The sequence below is a fragment of the Bombyx mori genome, chromosome 27 (assembly GCF_030269925.1).
Source record: "Bombyx mori chromosome 27, ASM3026992v2".
In the NCBI taxonomy this organism is placed as follows: domain Eukaryota; kingdom Metazoa; phylum Arthropoda; class Insecta; order Lepidoptera; family Bombycidae; genus Bombyx; species Bombyx mori.
This window is the reverse complement of record NC_085133.1, coordinates 10,389,422-10,409,956: the sequence shown is the minus strand read 5'-3', so window position 1 is coordinate 10,409,956 and position 20,535 is coordinate 10,389,422. Positions and strand designations below refer to the sequence as shown.

The 20,535-nt window shown below is 50.1% G+C and overlaps 2 protein-coding genes across 3 annotated transcripts; both read left to right on the top strand.

The window, feature by feature from the left end:
* The first annotated feature begins 362 nt into the window (after positions 1-362).
* Positions 363-3,405, top strand: ST2 (sugar transporter protein 2). 2 transcript variants are annotated; one of them, XM_012690269.4, is made up of 3 exons: positions 363-486; positions 1,189-1,321; positions 2,033-3,405. In XM_012690269.4, exons 1-3 carry the CDS (start codon positions 436-438, stop codon positions 3,325-3,327), a joined length of 1,479 nt encoding a protein of 492 aa, XP_012545723.2. In that variant the 5' UTR covers positions 363-435; the 3' UTR covers positions 3,328-3,405.
* An 11,942-nt stretch (positions 3,406-15,347) lies between these two features.
* Positions 15,348-19,884, top strand: LOC101737798 (uncharacterized). Its single transcript, XM_038020962.2, has 3 exons — positions 15,348-15,503; positions 17,626-17,758; positions 18,484-19,884. The coding sequence occupies exons 1-3, from the start codon at positions 15,453-15,455 to the stop codon at positions 19,776-19,778; spliced, it is 1,479 nt and encodes a 492-aa protein (XP_037876890.1). The 5' UTR covers positions 15,348-15,452; the 3' UTR covers positions 19,779-19,884.
* Positions 19,885-20,535: the final 651 nt, after the last annotated feature.

Here is a 20,535-nt window from a genome sequence, read left to right as displayed (position 1 = left end):
ATCTCTGGGTTCTCTCGTCGAACCCTTCGTCGCAGCGACGGGCTCGATGAGGACGGTGACCGGTGCTTGAGGTACCTAAAAGCACCCTTAATGGACCGGGAGGATCCGAAGTGACGTGTTTAGAGTGACGTCGACTGTTTACCATTCTGTCCGCAGGATCGGGTATATAATTTCCATGCGAATGAAAAAAAAGGCATGCCCGCTGAGTTTCTTGCCAATTCTTCTCAGGACGGAGGCTAGTTCTTTTGACGTTCAACAAGTATGTACCTTCATTTTTGTTGAATATATATTTTGTTGAATTTTTATTTGATTTGATTTTATTTGATTTGAATCGAATAAAATGCAAAACGATATCAGTAATACAGACAAACGTTCGTTTTTAAATGTATTAATCTTCATTATTTCTCTTTGTATCGATATAGTCATTTAACGAGCATGTGTCGAGGAACGCGTCGCGAAACATGGATCACGCCTTTTATAAAGCAGGTAAATAAGTCATGAACTCAAAGACAAATTCATAACAGATCTTTTTTTTAGTGCCCTTGTAGGCGGACAAGCATATCGCATACCAAGCCTCTGTCTACCGACAGTCGACCTAGGAAGCCGGCGGTCGTGTCGCTGGCGGCCGCCGATCCGGCGTTCGGGGGACGGCGGGATGCTCTGCGTAAACCCTGTCCCGCCGTCCCAATAGCTCGGACTGGGTTCCTGCCCGGTCCGGAGTAGGGCGCCGGCTGTGAGCGGCAGGAGTTTTAGTGAGGTTCGACTCCCACATACCCCACCTGCCGTGTGGGTGGGGATCCGGTGATTTTCTCCTGTGGAAAAAAAAGGATGATAGGAATATCAATGTCATAGCTGATTTTTTTAAAGGCAACAGCTTCGCTTACTTTATGCCACTCATAATGTTAGATACAGAGTTCTTGAAAGGCGATAACATAACTACCGTAAATATAATATTGAAAAGTAGCTACAGTGTATATTTAAATATAATAAAATAAGCTTAAATTGTAACATTTTTTTAAAATAAATGCCAATTGTTAACACCGACATTCATATTTTTCTATGATAAAAAAAAATCATTCTTTCTGTTTCGTTCTATGTTCCACTAATTACTTTATAGTTTGATTTGTGCATATTTAAAAATGTAATGTACGTATAAGTAACTAGGTATTGTTATTCATTCATTTCTAGTGTTTTGCGGTTTCGAGTGTGATTCTGAATATGATATCGCATGGCATGACCTCCGGGTACAACGCCTCACTGTTCTCTGAACTACGGAAGACGCGAGAGATACCTCTCGACGTAGATTCCGAATCCTGGTTAGGTATGTTAAAATTTATTTACCGGCCAAGTTTTTAAGCTATTGCATAACTTTTATCGCGGGCCTTGAGCGCGGCGACCGAATCACGAAATTCCGTAAAAACACCTTACACCCCTCACTCCGCCTACCATGTAGCTCGCGTTCGACACATTCACAAGTTGCGCTTGTGTAGTGTTTGTGAATAAGCGCGTGGCGTGACGTCACACTGCATGCGCATCATGAAAAGTCTGCCCATCTCTCTCTCGCGCGGTCTAGCTTATGAGTGTGAAGGGGACAGTTAATGTTTTGTTTTTATTAATGTTTAATATAGCGTGGTCTTGTTTTATTATTGTTCTAATATTAAATTATCATTGTCTAATTATAATTGCATAAGTTGAAAAAAAATGCTATGCCGCTTTACCGCGGCAGTCTCCGAGTGCCACACGTTTTTTTTGCTTTGGGCTTTAGGACGTTATGCTTTCGCAATCTCCAATTGTCCTTATTTGTGTTAAGTGAAGTTCATATTTCCTTAGGAACATTGGAGCTCGCTTGCATGGTTTGAACATTGATACACCGGTCATCTTATGCTTTAGGACGACTTATGTTATATATTTATGGGTATTGAAAACTTTCCCAAAAATCATTGCTTTTGCTTTTGAATAACTTTTAAAAAAATAGTTTACCAGATTGAATTTTTAAATTTGGCTTAATATACAAAATTCCTTTTTGTTTTAGCATCTCTGATCGGAGCAACATTCTTAGTTGGTTCTATCGTCAACTCGATTGTAATGGAAGTCATTGGCAGAAAACCAGCAATCCTATTGAGTTCAGTGCTCACCATCTGCGGATGGATATCGTTCAGCTTGGCGTCATCTTTTCCCGCTTTGTTGATCGGAAAAATATTTCAAGGGATATCCGTTGGGATTGGTGGGAGCTTGGGAAGTATCTTAATCGGAGAATACACTAGTCCTAGATATAGAGGACCTTTTATAGCGGCAGTACCTACCGCGATCTTGGTTGGGATATTGATTTCACATACATTCGGAATGTTTTATGGCTGGCATGATTTATCATCGGTGCTACTATATTTTTCTTTGCCCGGATTAGTTGTGGCAGTATTCTCGCCGGAATCGCCCAGTTTTCTGGTAACAAAAGGACGTTACGATGAATGCAGAATGGTTTTTCGCTGGTTGAGGGGTACAGATGAGGATAACGAACTTGAAACAATGATTAAAACTGATAAAATCCTTAAGAAAACTAAAAGGGCTTACACGGGTATTACATCGCAGCTAGTTCGAATTAAACTGACGTATGTTGTGGCAGCTTTCAAAAAGAGAGAATTCCGTATTCCCGTAATCATTATGATGCACCTAAATGCTATATTAGAATTTTGTGGTTCTATAATGAGCGATATTTACGCTCTAGATGTCCACACAGCTTTCTATGGCACTGACGTTTTCATGTTTACAGTAATCACAACACTAGACGTGCTCAGACTTGTAGCGACTGTCTCGGGAATTTACATCACCAGCAGAGTCAAAAGACGTTCAATGATGTTAATATTTGTGTCTTTGAATGTAATTGTGAATCTGAGCATAGCTGGGTACATCTACGCTAGACAACGAGGTGTTCTTCCCTTTGACCACTTGGCAATAGGTTTGTTTTTGCATCATTTCCTTTACTTCATAATTGGGGCTGGGCCCATGCCATTGTCAGGGATAATTACCGGTGAAATATTCCCTTTAGCGGACAGGGGCTTGTGTTCGATAATTAGTAGAATAACATGCTCCATATACTTGTTTGGAGACATTAAATCTGCCCCGTACCTGTTCACGATAGTGGGCGTCGAAGGAGTTTTTGGTTTGTATAGTTTGATTCTTGCATATAGTTTGGTCGTGACTTTAATTTATTTACCGGAAACTAAAGACAGAACTCTTCAAGAAGTCGAAGATGGATTTAGGGGATACGCTATCGGCGAACGCGAGGAAGCGCTCGAGTTGAAATGTAATGAACTAAAGGATGACGTATAATAGAGATTCGCGGTAAATCAGAATGGGTTACTGACTATTTTAGTTAAATCACTGTATCAGATCTACACATATTTAAAAAAAATTAAATTATATAATTTTAATACTATTTTTTTTGTTTGAATCAACATTATAATCTGCTACATGTACTTAATTTTAATTTTAATGAAGTGATCAGTAATGGCAATCGGTATTAGTTATCGGCCGAAAGTTTTGGGATCATTGGGAACATTTTGGGATCTATGAGCACCTATCCATAGTTGTAAGAGAAGTAAGACTTGGCGAGATAACAAATATGGATATATTGTATTTATTACTGATGGTAGGACCTCTTGTGCGTCCGCACGGGTAGGTACCACCACCCTGCCTATTTTGGCCGTGAAGCAGTAATGCGTTTCGGTTTGAAGGGTGGGGCAGCCGTTGTAACTATACTGAGACCTTGGAACTTATATCTCAAGGTGGGTGGCGCATTTACGTTGTATATATCTATGGGCTCCAGTAACCACTTAACACCAGGTGGGCTGTGAACTCGTCCACCCATGTAAGCAATTAAAAAAAAAGATTACTCTCCAATTTCTCGACCTTCTATTTTTTATTATTCACATTTTTAATATCAATTAAAAAAATATTTGGATGTATATTTAGTTATTATCCCTCAATAGATAAGTGAATCTATGTCATATAATACGTTGCAAAGTATCTGCACGAAGTTTTTTTACTACCGACTAAAATATACAGTTCATTTATCTTGATTTATGGAATCATCTGGTGATGTGTGGTCATTGATGATTATGGATAACCGTTTAGAGTTTTCAAGCATCATTCGTGTCATTCACGCAAAAAGGGGCATGTCACAGTACTCATGAGATACTGTGTGTGGAGTTCACTACAGAGGAAAATGGCACGCAGCAAAAAGATCTTTGGAAACCGACAGAACCCTCGGGTAATTGATGGTAAAATAGAGATAATGAGATCATCTGGAACTATTCCCAAGAACACTTCCCTTGGAAGATATGGTACTAAACACAGAGAGAACTGAAGTCCATCCGCAGACCCAGATGCTCCAAGTGAACCGTGATATTGCGGCTATCAACAATCCGAACTCAACTTGGTACAAAAATAACCGGCTCTGGCTCTCACCTGGTGTTAATTGGTTACCGAGGCCCACAGACGTCTACAACGTAAATGCCGCCACCCACCTTGAGACATGACTTGTAAGGTCTTACTTTTTTTACAGTACAACGGCTGCCCCACCCTTCAAAGTACTTCAAACCGAAACGCATTAATGCTTCACGGCAGAAATAGGCGGGGTGGTGGTACCTACCCGTGCGGAGTCACAAGACGTCCTACCACCAGTAATTTCAATAATAAATTCAATTTCTCATGGTAAATTGCAGCAAAACCGGTTAGAATCTATACTTAGTTTGGCCATAAATACTGTTACAATTAAAAATAAATAAAATATTACATTTGAATTTGGAATCTGTCATTTTTATATGATTGCTCATTGAGTTTTCTCATTTTGGCGCCAATACATTGTACAATATTTTGCGATATTAAAATGGAGTGAGGTGATAAAGAGAACCGAATCGCTGTGATTGCATTACACAAAGTAGGTATGGAGCCAAATGCAATTTTTAAAACTCTCCATAGGCTTGGTATTAGTAAAATGTTTGTGTACCGGGCTATTAATAGGTGTAATGAGACCTCCTCTGTTTGTGACAGGAAAAGATCTGGCCGTCCACGTAGTGTTCGTACGAAAAAGGTGGTCAAAGCAGTAAGGAAAGAATTCGAAGAAATCCTGTCCGAAAGTAAAAGATTTTATCTCGGGAGATGAAGATAGCAGAACCTAGCACCTAGAACCATGTCGCGTATTTTAAAAGATGACTTAGGACTTGCAGCCTATAAGAGACGTACTGGTCATTTCTTAACTGATAATTTAAAAGAGAATAGGGTGGTAAAATCGAAACAACTACTCACCGCTTCAGTAGGGTTGAAGGGTTGTGAGCTAAAGGATGACGTATGATAAATGACGGCGAAGTAATAATTCTTGCGGCGTGACCTAAAAATAAACGGAATTATAAAAAAAATTATTTCAGTTCAATCAATCAATTATACAATCAAATAATCAATTATTTCATAGGTAATGCTACGTTCTACATGCTATTAAGCATTCTCTGAAGCTGATTTTTTTATAGAGCTTCAAAATGGGGATTGAAATTAAAAGCATACCTTTTGTTTGGGCCCAAATTAGCTCAATGACGTTATATTGGCAATGGTAGGGTGGTAGTGGAAGGACTTGGTGGCTTTTTTCTTTTGCCATCTTGTCCAGAGGATAAGTAGGATTTGGTGGCTTTATGGCTTATGACGCCGGACTTAGGCAATAAGCTCCGACTATAGCATTTTTATATCTGCTGTAACACCGTTTTCACTAAGCCACTTCACCAACTCGCTTTTGCGGTTGGATTGGTTTGGGAGTTTATTAACTTGTACCGAATGGTAGGGTGCGTTGTCCTCCCGAGGACGTAGCTTGGTCTCGCCCAGGAGCACAACCTCAGGGTTGTACTCCCGCCCGAGGGACCTGGGCGGGCCCCCCGGCGCGCACTCTGCGTGGCCGGGGGCTCCGTCTGTGGGGGAGTTTTGCTGGACTTCCACCGGGCGCGTCCGTAGGTGGCGGATAACGGGATCCTCTGGGAACAGTCCCACTCCCAGGGGTATCGTCCGGTCTTTTTCGTTGCAAGGATTTCTAGGTGTTAGGTAGGTAGGCTAGGTGTAGGAGTAGGGTAGCCTAGTTAGGCTTTGCAACGAAAGAGATCGGATGACGCGGACCAAAACCAGCAGGGGGAGTTGCGGGCTCTTCACGCCCTTCACTCGCTGAAGGGTGCTCCTCCTGGAGACGCTCGGGCTCCCTCTCTCTTCCCCCTTCTTCCCCCTTTTTGTTTTTCGGGTACGTCCGACCCGTTTCGGACGTAACCCATGGGTGGTGGTGGGCCACTTTTGGCCTGCCCTTTGATGAAGAAGTGAGCCGGCGTTGCTTACGCATCTTCCGGCCGCTGGTCGCCATGTCCCCGGCTTCGGCTACAGGGGCACGCCCTCCAGAGGGGGGTACCGGTATACCGGCGTGGCTTCGTCGTTGCTGCTCTTTTGAGCGTCGGGCGGTGGTCTGCCGTGTTGCTCGTTGCACTCGGCGGGCCGCCGGTCAACCCGTAATCCTCACCGCGTGGGGGACGGGGGCCGCTGCCGCGAGGCACGGGGCCGCGAGGACGTAAACCTCTTTAAAAAATGCCCCAATCCTAAGCTCTGGTGCCCGGCGATGGGATGAATGGCTGGAGGGAGTCCAGTCCCGAGGGTACCAACCAGACCCCAGGGGACCGACCCCTGGTTAATCAAAAAGGAAATATGACACAATGGCACATGTACAAAAGTTATTACCCCAGGAGGGTACCTCCCGCTCCGCGGGGGGAGAATCCCTCCGTGCGGTCGAGCGATCGGCCGCACGCTGCCCCACCGTTTCTGGGGGGGGCAAACATTGCCACGACGAAGGGGGCGACAACACGGGTCGCGTAAGGGACAGAGTCCCAACCGTAGTCATAGAGCGCTGCGAGAGCTTAATCTCGCTGTACTCGGCGCGGAGCTCCGCAAGGGGCGACGCGTCTAGTGGGCGGGAGACGCCAGCGCTGTTTGCCGATTGCGATCGGCAGCGGACTCGGCGGAAGCGGAAGTCGGCTCGTCGGCCGGCGTCCTCCGCTCCGTCCGATTCATCGGAAGGAGAGCCTGCCAGCGCCAAGTACATGGCGTTGGCGGAAGGGCCGGCGGCTGCTGCGGCGCCGCCCGCCACTGATTTTGAGAAGCCGTCGTCTTGCGGACTGGACGCTGCCTCCTCGGCGCAGTTCAGGGCCGCCTGTCGTGAGGCGAAAAATAAAAATAAAAATAGAAAAATAGAAGAGGTCGAACGCCTACAGCGATCCCTGACGGAGGTGGGTCCCTCTGACCCCCTCCGAGCTTGTAAAATAGTCGGGAAGATAGTCGCGACCATTGCGGCTAAATCCACTGGAGGCCTCAAGGGCTCAGAAGTGTCGGCCATGAAATCGGCGGCCGCCACACTCGAGGAACGGCTGCAGGACGTCGTGGACCGCACCACGACCACGGAGACGGCAGGCCTGCGGCAGGAAATAGCCCTGCAGCACGCCCGCCTTGAGCAACTGGCGGAGGAAAATGGCCGACTTCGGGCGGAGAACGGACAGTTCCGCGTCGACATGGCCGAGTTGAGGACCATGGTGGCCGACCTTATAGAGCGGCAACGCAGCTCGGCCCCTGTCCCTCCTCCGCCCGAAGCGGAAGGCCTCACTGAGGTCGAGGAGCTGAGGCGGCAGCTCCTTATACAGGAGGCAAGGAGCTCGATCGTTGAGCGCGCAAGACCGCCCCTCGCTCATGAGGTGAAAAACGGAGCTCCTACACCGGCACCCCGCAGGACTGTGGCCGCTAGAACGTATAGCGATCCTAAAAAGGGCGCGACACCCGCGGCACGTCCGGCCGCTTCGGGGACCCAAAAAGATACGGGGGCACCAAAACCCGCCCCCTCAGGAGCAAAAGTCACCGGCCAACGCAAGACTCAGAAGACTGCTCCTCCCCGTCCCAGCCTGCGAAGGCGGGGCCCGGCAGGAGCCGGACCAAGAAGAAGGGGGGCATCAACGCTGCGAAACCGGCCCCGACTCCCCAGCCCCGCCCGCTGCCCCCGGCTCCTGCCACTATGGAAGAGGCATGGACAACGGTAGTGCGGCGTGGGCCCAAAAAGGTGGCGGCGCCTGTCGCGCCGCGCCCCAAGCCCGCCCCTGCGGCCGCCGCTCCCCGCCAAGAGGGTCGAGCGGAGCCGAGGGGCCGAAATGGACGAAGGAGGCCGCGCGCCCCGCGGTCGGCTGCAGTGGTAGTGGAGCTGCTGCCGGCCGGCAAAGAAAAAGGCATCACCTACCACGAGGTGATGACCCAGGCGCGCGGCGGCGTGGATGTGGACGCCCTCGGCGTGGAGGGGGGCATCAAGGTCCGGCAGACGGCCAACGGGGCACGTCTCATAGAGTGCCCCGGCCCGAACACCAACGCCGCGGCCGAAAAATTGGCGGCCCGGCTGAGGGAAATCCTGCCGGATCCCGAGGTGGTGCGCATCGCGCGGCCCGTAAAAATGGCGGAGGTGAAAATTACGGGCCTCGACGAGTGTGCCACGAAGGAGGAGGTCGCCTCGGCCATCGCGTCGCAGGGCAACTGCGCCCTCGCCGACGTCAAAGTCGGGGAGCTCCGGGTAACCTACTCTGGTACCCGGACGGCGTGGGCGCGTTGCCCGATTGCAACGGCGACCCTCCTGGCCACCCCTCCACAGGGGCGGCCTTCCGACAGCCCAGGAAGGCTGCGCGTGGGCTGGGTAGTGGCCCACGTGCAGCTGCAGGATGCCAGGCCGTGGCGTTGTCTTCGGTGCTTCAGCACCGGCCACGGCCTCGCCAAGTGCCCCTCGACCGTGGACCGCAGCGGCTTGTGTTTCCGCTGCGGCCAACCGGGGCACAAGGCAGCCTCCTGCACCACAGCCGCGCCGCACTGCGTCTTGTGCGACGCGGCCAAAAGGAAGGCCGACCACCGGGCCGGGGGCCCGGCGTGTAAATCCGCCCCCTCCTCTACAAAAACGAGGAGGGGCGGAAAGAAAAAGAAGCCGGCTGCAAAAAGGGCAGCCGGTGAGTCAGTTCCCGCCGCGGCTGTTGTCGAGCCGCAGGGCGGGACAGACGAGGGAGCGATGGACGTAGCCCCGTAATGGGTTGCGTCCACCGCTTCCTCCAGTGCAACTTGAACCACTCCGCCAGGGCACAGGATCTCCTCGTCCACACAATGGCGGAGTGGTCAATCGACGTCGCTGTCGCCGCGGAGCCGTACTTCGTCCCCACCGACCAGGACTGCTGGATGGGGGACGTCGACGGCTCCGTGGCCATTGTGTTGAGACAGTCCGCGGCGTTACCCCCCTTGGATATGGTGGCCAGGGGACCCGGGTACGTCGCGGCTAGGATCGACGGGACCGTCGTGATCGGGGCGTACTTTTCTCCGAACAGGAGCCTCGCCGAATTCGAACGGTTTCTGGGCGGGCTCGAGGCGCTTTTACACCGCCTCGGGTCCCGCCCTGTCATCGTCGCGGGGGACTTCAATGCCAAGTGCACGGCTTGGGGTTCCCCCCGCACGGATGCGCGAGGCGAGGCCCTTTCGGAGTGGGCGATCGCGACCGGCCTCTGTCTCCTAAACAGAGGCACGGTCGCGACTTGCGTGCGGTGGAACGGGCAATCTCACGTGGACGTGACGTTCGCGTCCCCGTCCGCCGTGCGCCGCACCCGCGGCTGGCGCGTACTCGAGGGGGCGGAGACGCTCTCGGACCACAGATACGTCCGATTCGAGCTCTCCGCCTCCTCCTTGTCGTCGTCGTCAGCCGCGGGCGCCCGCGGTGAGGAAGAGCTCCCGCAAGGTGCGCCCCGTTCGTTCCCCAGGTGGGCCTTGAAACGAATGAACAAGGAGTTGCTGATGGAGGCGGCCGCTGTTGCTGCGTGGGCGCCAAAACCCGCGCGGCTCGCGGACGTGGATGCGGAGGTCGACTGGTTCCGGGGCACCATGGCAAACATTTGTGATGCCGCCATGCCCCGGGTCGGCCCCCGAGCACCACGTGGGGGTGCATTCTGGTGGTCGCCCGAGATCGCAAGACTCCGAGAGGAGTGCGTGAGGGCGCGCCGCCGGAGCGCACGCCACCGCCGCCGCCGTAGTCGCGACGCAACGTTCGCGGAGACGGCGGCCCGGCTGCACGCTGACTGTCGTCAAAAGCAGACGGCGTTGCAGCTGGCCATCGGCGAGGCCAAGAAGCAGAGCATGAAGACTCTCCTGGAGTCGCTCGACGAAGATCCCTGGGGGCGCCCATACAAGATGGTTCGCAGGAAACTGCAGCCGTGGGCGCTCCCGGTGACCGAGCGGCTCCAGCCTCGGCAGCTGCGGGAAATAGTTTCCGCGCTTTTCCCGCCAGCAGCGGGGGGAGACTTTGAGCCCCCCCAGATGGACGCCACGTGGGGCACGCCTCCGCGTCGCCCCAGCGTTCCCGCTGCCGAGGAGCCCCCTCCCCCTATCACGGGGGCGGAGATCCATGCGGCCGTGTCCAGAATGAGAGCGAAGGACGCGGCCCCCGGCCCTGACGGTGTTCACGGCCGGGTCTGGAGCTTGGCCTTCGAGGCCCTAGGGGACCGGCTCGGGGGGCTTTTCGAAGCGTGCCTCGAGTCGGGACGGTTCCCGTCGAAATGGAAGACGGGCAGACTGGTCCTTCTGCGGAAGGACGGGCGCCCCGCGGACTCACCCGCGGGCTATCGCCCCATCGTGTTGCTGGACGAAGCGGGCAAGATGCTCGAGAGGATCGTCGCGGCCCGCATCGTCCGGCACCTGACCGAGACGGGTCCCGATCTTTCGGCGGAGCAATACGGCTTCAGAGAGGGCCGCTCGACTATCGACGCAATTCTGCGCGTGCGGGCCCTCTCCGATGAAGCCGTATCCCGGGGCGGGGTGGCGATGGCGTTATCCTTAGATGTAAGGAACGCCTTCAACACCCTGCCCTGGTCGGTGATCGCGGGGGCGCTGGAGTATCACGGCGTCCCCGCATACCTCCGCCGACTGATCGGCTCCTACCTCGAGGGCAGGTCGATCCAGTGCATCGGACACGGTGGGGCGATGTACCGCTTCCCCGTCGAGCGCGGTGTTCCGCAGGGGTCCGTCCTGGGCCCCCTGCTGTGGAACATCGGCTACGACTGGGTCCTGCGGGGCGTCATTCGGGGTCCCCTCCCCGGGCTGAGCGTAATTTGTTACGCCGACGACACGTTGGTCGTGGCTCCGGGGAGGGACTACCGGGAGTCTGCCCGTCTGGCGTGCGCAGGCGTGGCACACGTCGTCACAAGGATCCGACGGCTGGGACTCGAGGTGGCGCTCGACAAAACCCAGGCCCTGTTGTTTCACGGGCCGGGACGAGCGCCGCCTCTGGGTGCCCACCTCGTGATCGGAGGCGTCCGCGTCGGGGTCGGGGTGACCGGTCTTCGGTACCTCGGCCTTGAACTGGATGGTCGGTGGAACTTCCGCGCTCACTTTGCGAAGTTGGGCCCTCGACTGATGGCGACGGCCGGCTCTTTGAGCCGGCTGCTTCCAAACGTCGGGGGTCCCGATCAGGTGGCGCGCCGCCTCTACATGGGGGTGGTGCGGTCGATGGCACTATACGGCGCGCCCGTATGGTGCTACGCCCTGACCCGCCAGAACGTCGCCGCGCTGCGACGTCCGCAGCGCGCGATCGCGGTCAGGGCGATCCGAGGATACCGCACCGTCTCCTTCGAGGCGGCGTGCTTGCTCGCCGGGGCGCCACCCTGGGACCTGGAAGCGGAGGCGCTCGCTGCCGATTACCGGTGGCGTAGCGACCTCCGCTCTAGGGGGGAAGGGCGCCCCAGCGAAGGTGTAGTTCGAGCGCGGAGGCTCCACTCTCGGCGGTCCGTGCTGGAGGCGTGGTCTCGCCGCTTGGCGGACCCGTCGGCCGGCCTCCGAACCGTCGAGGCGGTCCGCCCGGTTCTCGCGGACTGGGTGGGCCGCGACCGCGGATGCCTCACCTTCCGGCTAACGCAGATGCTTACCGGCCATGGTTGTTTCGGCCGGTACTTGCACAAGATAGCCGGAAGGGAACCGACGGCGCAGTGCCACCACTGCGCGGACCGCGACGAGGAAGACACAGCGGAACACACATTGGCGCGTTGCTCTGGATTTGACGAGCAACGCGCCGCCCTCGTCGCGGTCATAGGAGAGGACCTCTCGCTGCCGCGCGTCGTGGCTACGATGCTCGGCAGCGACGCGTCCTGGAAGGCGATGCTCGACTTCTGCGAATCCACCATCTCGCAGAAGGAGGCGGCGGAGCGAGAGAGGGAGAGCTCTTCCCTTTCCGCACCGATCCGTCGCCGTCGAGCCGGGGGCCGGAGGCGGGAATACGCCCGTACGTCCCGGCCCCTGTAGGTGGCGGCCTCCCCCCGGTGAAGGTCAAGGGGCGACCTGAGGGGGTGAGGCCGCGCGGCGCGCTACCAGCACTCTAGCGCGCTGCCGTGGAGTGAATAGAGCGACCGGTCGACGGTGTATCGCGTCCCGACCCGGCAGGCTGGTTCTGGTCCAGCGGGGTATTCCGGGACACCAGCGGCACCGTCTGGGCGGCCCGACGGGCTGCCGTACCGAGACGGCCGACGTTTCAGAGCCTTCGATTCGCCTCGAAGGCTCCGTCGGCCGGGCGTCCTTGGGGTGAGCCGCGCCGTCTGGTTGTAGTGTTGACCGCGGTAGCCCCCCTACCTCATCCGGGTTCTGACCTCGGAGGGGATCGGACGTCGGGTGTAAGAGTGCAGAGGAGTCGTTTAGTGGGTGGGCTCTAAAATCCTTGGGCCCGCGGTCTGCTCACAACACCATGCAGATCGTTGAGTCTCACATACCCCGCGCGCCCCTTTTGCGCGGGGACCTCGTAGGAGGTTCGGCCCTCTACCCGAAAAAAAAAAAAAAAAAAAAAAAAAAAAGGGTGCGTTGTCCTAGCTATATATAGTCCTAACTATAAAAATCATAAATATGATTTCTAATAGCATCCTTAGCAAAATCATCTAAATCTGTGATTGGCTTCACCTTGGTCCGTTTTTTGTTGGGTGTTGATAATTGATTTCCACACATCTCTTTCTTGGGCAATTTTCTCACATGTTATACGCGAAACAGTATTGCGGCCAATATCAAAAGCTTCGGGTACTCGTTACATAATTCGAAAATATATAGCGAGTTAGCCCCCGGATCTACTCAGTGGGTCGCGTTTCCGATCCGGTGGTAGATTCTGCGAAGCAATGCTCTTGTTAAGGCTAGTGTTCGCAAACTAGCCAGGCTGAGCCCCGTGAGCTACTCGCTCGTTGAATCTATAACATTTCGAAGTTTCTAGAACTAACATCGAGATCGACATACTGCTATCTTGAAATCCCGCGGTCCAGTTTAATGTGAAGGGTACATCCCCAAATCTCTCTCTCTCTCTGTCTCTCTATCTCCCTCCTCCCCCTCTCCCTCACCCCTCTCTCTCTCTCTGGATCTGGTAACTATGAAAGTAATGAATGCAATCATAAGCGCTAAAATAATTTCCAAATCGAGTCTGCGACTCGCGAAGACCTTTTTTTTTTTTTTTTCGGGCCGGGGGCCGAACCTCCTACGAGGTCCCCGCGCATACGGGGCGCGCGGGGTATGTGAGACTCAACGATCTGCAGGTGTTGAGAGCAGATCGCGGGCCCAAGGATTTTAGGACCCACCCACTAAACGACTCCCCTGCACTCTTACACCCGACGTCCGATCCTCTCCGAGGTCAGAACCCGGATGAGGTAGGGGGGTTACCGCGGTCAACACTACAACCAGACGGCGCGGCTCACCCCAAGGACGCCCAGCCGACGGAGCCTTCGAGGCGAATCGAAGGCTCTGAAACGTCGGCCGTCTCGGTACGGCAGCCCGTCAGGCCGCCCAGACAGTGCCGCTGGTGTCCCGGAATACCCCGCTGGACCAAAACCAGCCTGCCGGGTCGGGACGCGATACACTGCCAACCGGTCGCTCTTTCGTAACTCCTTGGCAGCGCGCTAGAGTGCTGGTAGCGCGCCGCGCGGCCTCTACCCCCTCAGGTCGCCCCTGGACCTTCACCGGGGGGAAGCCGCCATCTACAGGGGCTGGAGTCGGGCAAAGGCCCTTCTCCGGCCCCCGACTCGGCGGCGACGGATAGGTGCGGAGAGGGATGAGCTCTCCCTCTCTCGTTCCGCCGCCTCCTTCTGCGAGATGGTGTACTCGCAGAAGTCGAGCATCGCCTTCCAGGACTCATCGCTGCCGAGCATCGTGGCCACGACGGTCGGCAGCGATAAGTCCGGTCCTATTTGCGAGACAAGGACACGGCGTTGCTCCAGCCATGCGGGGCAATATGCGAGCGTATGCTCGACCGTGTCCTCGTCGCAGTCACAGTGGTGACACTCCATCGTCGGTTCCCTCCGGGCGATGTGACGCAGGTACCGGCCAAAACACCCATGGCCGGTAAGCATCTGCGTCAACCGGAAGGTGAGACGCCCTTGGTCACGGTTCGCCCATTCCGCGAGGACCGGGCGCACCGCCTCGACGGTCCGGAGACCGGCCGACGGGTTCGCCAAGCGGCGAGACCACGCCTCCAGCACAGACCGCCGAGATTGGAGCCTCCGCGCTCTAATCGCTCCTTCTCCGGGACGTGGTTCCCCCCTGTCGCGAAGGTCACATCGCCACGCATAATCGGCGGCGAGCGCCTCCGCCTCCAGGTCCCAGGGAGGCGTCCCGGCGAGAACGCACGCCGCCTCGAAGGAGACGGTGCGGTATCCACGGATCGCCCTGACCGCGATTGCACGCTGCGGGCGTCGCAGGGCCGCGATGTTCCTGCGAGTCAGGGCGCGGCACCACACGGGGGCCCCATATAGTGCCATGGACCGCACCACCCCCACGTAGAGACGACGTACTACTGCGTCGGGCCCCCCGACGTTTGGCAAGAGCCGGCTCAACGAGCCAGCCGTCGCCATCAGCCGAGGGCCTAACTTCTCGAAGTGAGCGCGGAAGTTCCAAGACTCGCGAAGACCTAACATATTACTATTATTTAAACAGTTGTCTTAAAATGTGTTCTTTATCATAGTCTATTAATTTATTTGTATTCGAAGTCTTCGAAGTCGGTACACAAACATCTCGCTGTCGCCTGCGGCTTCGTTCACGCCCTTACATGTCTAGACGAGTATGTCAAATGCACGGTACTACGACCTGGACATCTTTCTTGACTTCCAACTTGAAATTCTCAAAGCTGAACTAACAACAGTTGCTTATGTTGTATAAGCCATAGATATGTTTTGTTTTAGTCATATTGCCAGCCGTGCAAACAGAAACCACACGAAAAGTCTTAACAATATTAACATGTCTACAACTAGTGGAAATCGAAGAAAATGCAAAGCGATATCAGTAATACAGACAGACAATCGTTCGTTTTTAAATGTATTTATTTTAAATAGTTCTCTTTGTGTGATATCGGTAGTCATTTAACGAGCATGTGTCGACTAACGCGTCGCGAAAAATGGATCACGCCGTTTACGAAGCAGGTAAATAAGTCATTATGAACTCAAAGACAAATTCATTAGAGATCTTTTTTTTTATTGCCCTTGTAGGCGAACAAGCATACGGTCCATCTAACGGTAAATGGTTACCGTCGCCCATGGTCTTCAGCAATTCCAAGCCTCTGCCTACCGTTTAGTACTCTCCACAACCCTCGTTTAAAGAAGGACATGACATAGCGCTCGGGAAACACCGTGGAGGGGAGCTCATTACAAAGCCGGATGGTACGTGGCAAAAAAGATCTCTGGAAACGCACTGTGGATGAACGCAGTGGCTCCAGTGATGTTTGAATAAGGATCAAACGTCTGAACTTTTTTTTTAATTATAAAACCGTTTCGTGAAATAGGCTAGCTTATTACGGAAAACCAATTTTTAACGAAACATAATCTCGAATTACCAATAATTCAATAAATATGTTTGACCTTTGTTTGTCTCCAAATGACGTCATCATTGGCTTTATTTAAACGGATTCTTTAGCCTATATTTTTATGTAGGTACCCTGTGTATGACTCAAATTTCAGTTTTGTTAATTGTTAACCTCAAATAGTTTTCTAATTTCAACTGAAAGCATAAAGGTAATCATGACTTGAACAGTTTAAGCACTTATTTTTCTATGCGGCGTTTTTGAGAACAATACGACATGTTTTCAGAGATTGTATTTAAGTCATAGAAAAAAATAGAAATTAGAATAGAAATACAAAATGGAAATAGGAAAATTGAATCGGTACCTACCTATTTAATAAACGAATGGGTGACATTCTCATTGCTACAAGGATGAAAGGAATATTATGTCATAGCTGATTTTTTTGAAGGCAACAGTTTCGCTTACTTTATTCCACTCATAATGTTAGATACAGAGTCCTTGAAAGGCGATAACATTGTCAATGAATTATTTAAAAATAACTATTACAGTGAATATTTAAATACTTCGACCAACAATATTGATCGAAGTTGAAGTATAATAAATTTAATTATATTTTGTCAATAATATGAAATAAGTTGTGGAAACCTTTCAGAAAACTTTTGACATTTATACTACATATTTAAAAATAATAATTATTTAGGTAAAGCTACTTATAAATAGAAAATCTCCGTTAGCTCACCGCCGGTTGGCAGAGTTCCCAGAAGGCTGGCAGCATTTCCACGCTGGATAGCAATGTTAATTTATATTAAATTTAATTAAATAAATTTAGTTGTATTTAAGTTATTGTTTTATGTATGTTTATTTATAAGTATTTATCATTTTATATTAGTTTTTTTTTAAAGCTGAGTTTAACAGTCATGCTTTAATACCTTTTATATTGTACACTATTCCCCTCTTATACATCGTATTTCTCTCTGCAAATGGTTTTTATTTTTTTTTTATTTTTTTTTTATTTATTGCCTTTGTAGGCAGACGAGCATACGGCCCACCTGATGGTGAGTGGTTACCGTCGCCCATGGACTTCAGCAATGCCAAGGGCAGAGCCAAGCCGCTGCCTACCGCTTAATACTCTCCACAAGCCTCGTTTGAAGAAGGACATGTCATAGCGCTCGGGAAACACCGTGGAGGGGAGCTCATTCCATAGCCGGATGGTACGTGGCAAAAAAGATCTCTGGAAACGCACTGTGGATGACCGCAGTGGCTCCAGGTAGTATGGATGAACTCTACTCCGGTGGCGGGCGATGCGATGGTAAAAACGAGACTTTGGTATCATCTCGAACAATTCCTCAGAGCACTCCCCATGGAACATGCGGTACAAAATACAGAGGGAACCGAAGTCCCTCCGCAGACCCAGAGGCTCTTTGCTGGAAGAAAACTCATGAATTAGTTAAGCTCGCCTTTGTACATAGTATTTAGACATTCCTTAAAACTGTTTTTATTGTATTTTCTTTTTGTGTACAATAAGTATAAATAAAAATAAATAAATAAAATAAGCTTAAATAGTAACATTTTTTTTAAATCAATGCCAATTGTTAACACCGACATTCATATATTTCTATGATAAAAAAAAAATCATTCTATGTTTCTTTCCATGTTCCTCTAATTATTTTATAGTTTGATTTGTGCATATTTAAAAATGTTATGTGCGTATAAGTAACTAGGTATTTTTATTCATTTATTTCTAGTGTTTTGCGGTTTCGAGTGTGGTTTTGAATATGATATCGCATGGCATGACCTCCGGGTACAACGCCTCACTGTTCTCTGAACTTCGGAAGACGCGAGAGATACCTCTCGACGTAGATTCCGAATCCTGGTTAGGTATGTTAAACTTTATTTACCGGCAAAGTCTTGCATAGCTTTTATCGCGGGCCTTGAGCGCGGCGACCGAATCATGAAATTCCGTAACGAAAAAAACCTTACACCCCTCACTCCGCCTACCATGTAGCTCGCGTTCAACACATTCACAAGTTGCGCTTGTGTAGTGTTTGTGAATCAGCGCGTGGCGTGACGTCACACTGCATGCGCATCATGAAAATATTGCCCATCTCTCTCTCGCGCGGTCTAGCTTATGAGTGTGAAGGGGACAGTTAATGTTTTGCTTTTATTAATGTTTAATATAGCGTGGTCTTGTTTTATTATTGTTTTAATATTAAATTATCATTGTCTAATTATAATTGCATAAGTTGATAAAAAATGCTATGCAATAGCTTTACCGCGACAGTCCCCGAGTGCCACACGTTTTTTTTGCTTTGGGTTTTAGCACGTTATGCTTTCGCTATGGAGATTGTCCATAATTGCGTTAAGTGAAGTTCATATTTCCTTAGGAACATTCGAGCTCGCTTGCGTGGTTTGAACATTGATATAGTTCGTATCGGTTGATACACCTATCATCTTATGCTTTACGACGACTTATATATATTTATGAGTATTGAAAGCTTCCCCAAAAAACCGTTGCTTTTGCTTTTGAATAACTTTGAAAAAAATAGTTTACCAGGTAGCATATTTAAATTTGGCTTAATATATAAAATTCCTTTTTGTTTTAGCATCTCTGATCGGAGTAACACTCTTAGTTGGTTCTGTCGTCAACTCGTTCGTAATGGAAATCATTGGCAGAAAACCAGCAATCCTATTGAGTTCAGTGCTCACCATCTGCGGATGGATATCATTCAGCTTGGCGTCGTCTTTTCCCGCTTTGTTGATCGGAAAAATATTTCAGGGGATATCCGTTGGGATTGGTGGGAGTGTGGGAAGTATCTTAATCGGAGAATACACTAGTCCTAGATATAGAGGACCTTTTATAGCGGCAGTACCTACCGCGATCTTGGTTGGGATATTGATTTCACATACATTCGGAATGTTTTATGGCTGGCATGATTTATCATCGGTGCTACTATTTTTTTCTTTGCCCGGATTAGTTGTGGCGGTATTCTCGCCGGAATCGCCCAGTTTTCTGGTAACAAAAGGACGTTACGATGAATGCAGAAAGGTTTTTCGCTGGTTGAGGGGTACAGATGAGGATAACGAACTCGAAACAATGATTGAAACTGATAAAATCCTAAAGGAAACTAAAAGGGCTTACACGGGTATTACATCGCAGCTAATTCGAATTAAACTGACGTATGTTGTGGCAGCTTTCAAAAAGAGAGAATTCCGCATTCCCGTAATCATTATGACGCACCTAAATGCTATATTAGAATTTTGTGGTTCTATAATGAGCGATGTTTACGCTCTAGATGTCCACACAGCTTTCTATGGCACTGACGTTTACATGTTTACAGTAATCACAACACTAGACGTGCTCAGACTTGTAGCGACTGTCTCAGGAATTTACATCACCAGCAGAGTCAAAAGACGTTCAATGATGTTAATATTTGTGTCTTTGAATGTAATTGTGAATCTGAGCATAGCTGGGTACATCTACGCTAGACAACGAGGTGTTCTTCCCTTTGACCACGTGGCAATAGGTTTGTTTTTGCATCATTTCCTTTACTTCATAATTGGGGCTGGGCCCATGCCATTGTCAGGGATAATTACCGGTGAAATATTTCCTTTAGCGGACAGGGGCTTGTGTTCGATAATTAGTAGAATAACATGCTCCATATACTTGTTTGGAGACATTAAATCTGCCCCGTACCTGTTCACGATAGTGGGCGTCGAAGGAGTGTTTGGTTTGTATGGTTTGATTCTTGCATATAGTTTGGTCGTGACTTTAATTTATTTACCGGAAACTAAAGACAGAACTCTTCAAGAAGTCGAAGATGGGTTTAGGGGATACGCTATCGGCGAACGCGAGGAAGCGCTCGAGTTGAAATGTAATGAACTAAAGGATGACGTATAATAGAGATTCGCGGTAAATCAGAATGGGTTACTGACTATTTTAGTTAAATCAATGTATCAGATCTACACATATTTAAAAAAAATTAAATTATATAATTTTAATACTATTTTTTTTGTTTGAATCAACATTATAATCTGCTACATGTACTTAATTTTAATTTTAATGAAGTGATCAGTAATGGCAATCGGTATTAGTTATCGGCCGAAAGTTTTGGGATCATTGGGAACATTTTGGGATCTATGAGCACCTATCCATAGTTGTAAGAGAAGTAAGCCTTGGCGAGATAACAAATATGGATATATTGTATTTATTACTGATGGTAGGACCTCTTGTGCGTCCGCACGGGTAGGTACCACCACCCTGCCTATTTTGGCCGTGAAGCAGTAATGCGTTTCGGTTTGAAGGGTGGGGCAGCCGTTGTAACTATACTGAGACCTTGGAACTTATATCTCAAGGTGGGTGGCGCATTTACGTTGTAGATATCTATGGGCTCCAGTAACCACTTAACACCAGGTGGGCTGTGAACTCGTCCACCCATGTAAGCAATTAAAAAAAAAGATTACTCTCCAATTTCTCGACCTTCTATTTTTTATTATTCACATTTTTAATATCAATTAAAAAAATATTTGGATGTATATTTAGTTATTATCCCTCAATAGATAAGTGAATCTATGTCATATAATACGTTGCAAAGTATCTGCACGAAGTTTTTTTACTACCGACTAAATTATATACCGTTCATTTATCTTGATTTATG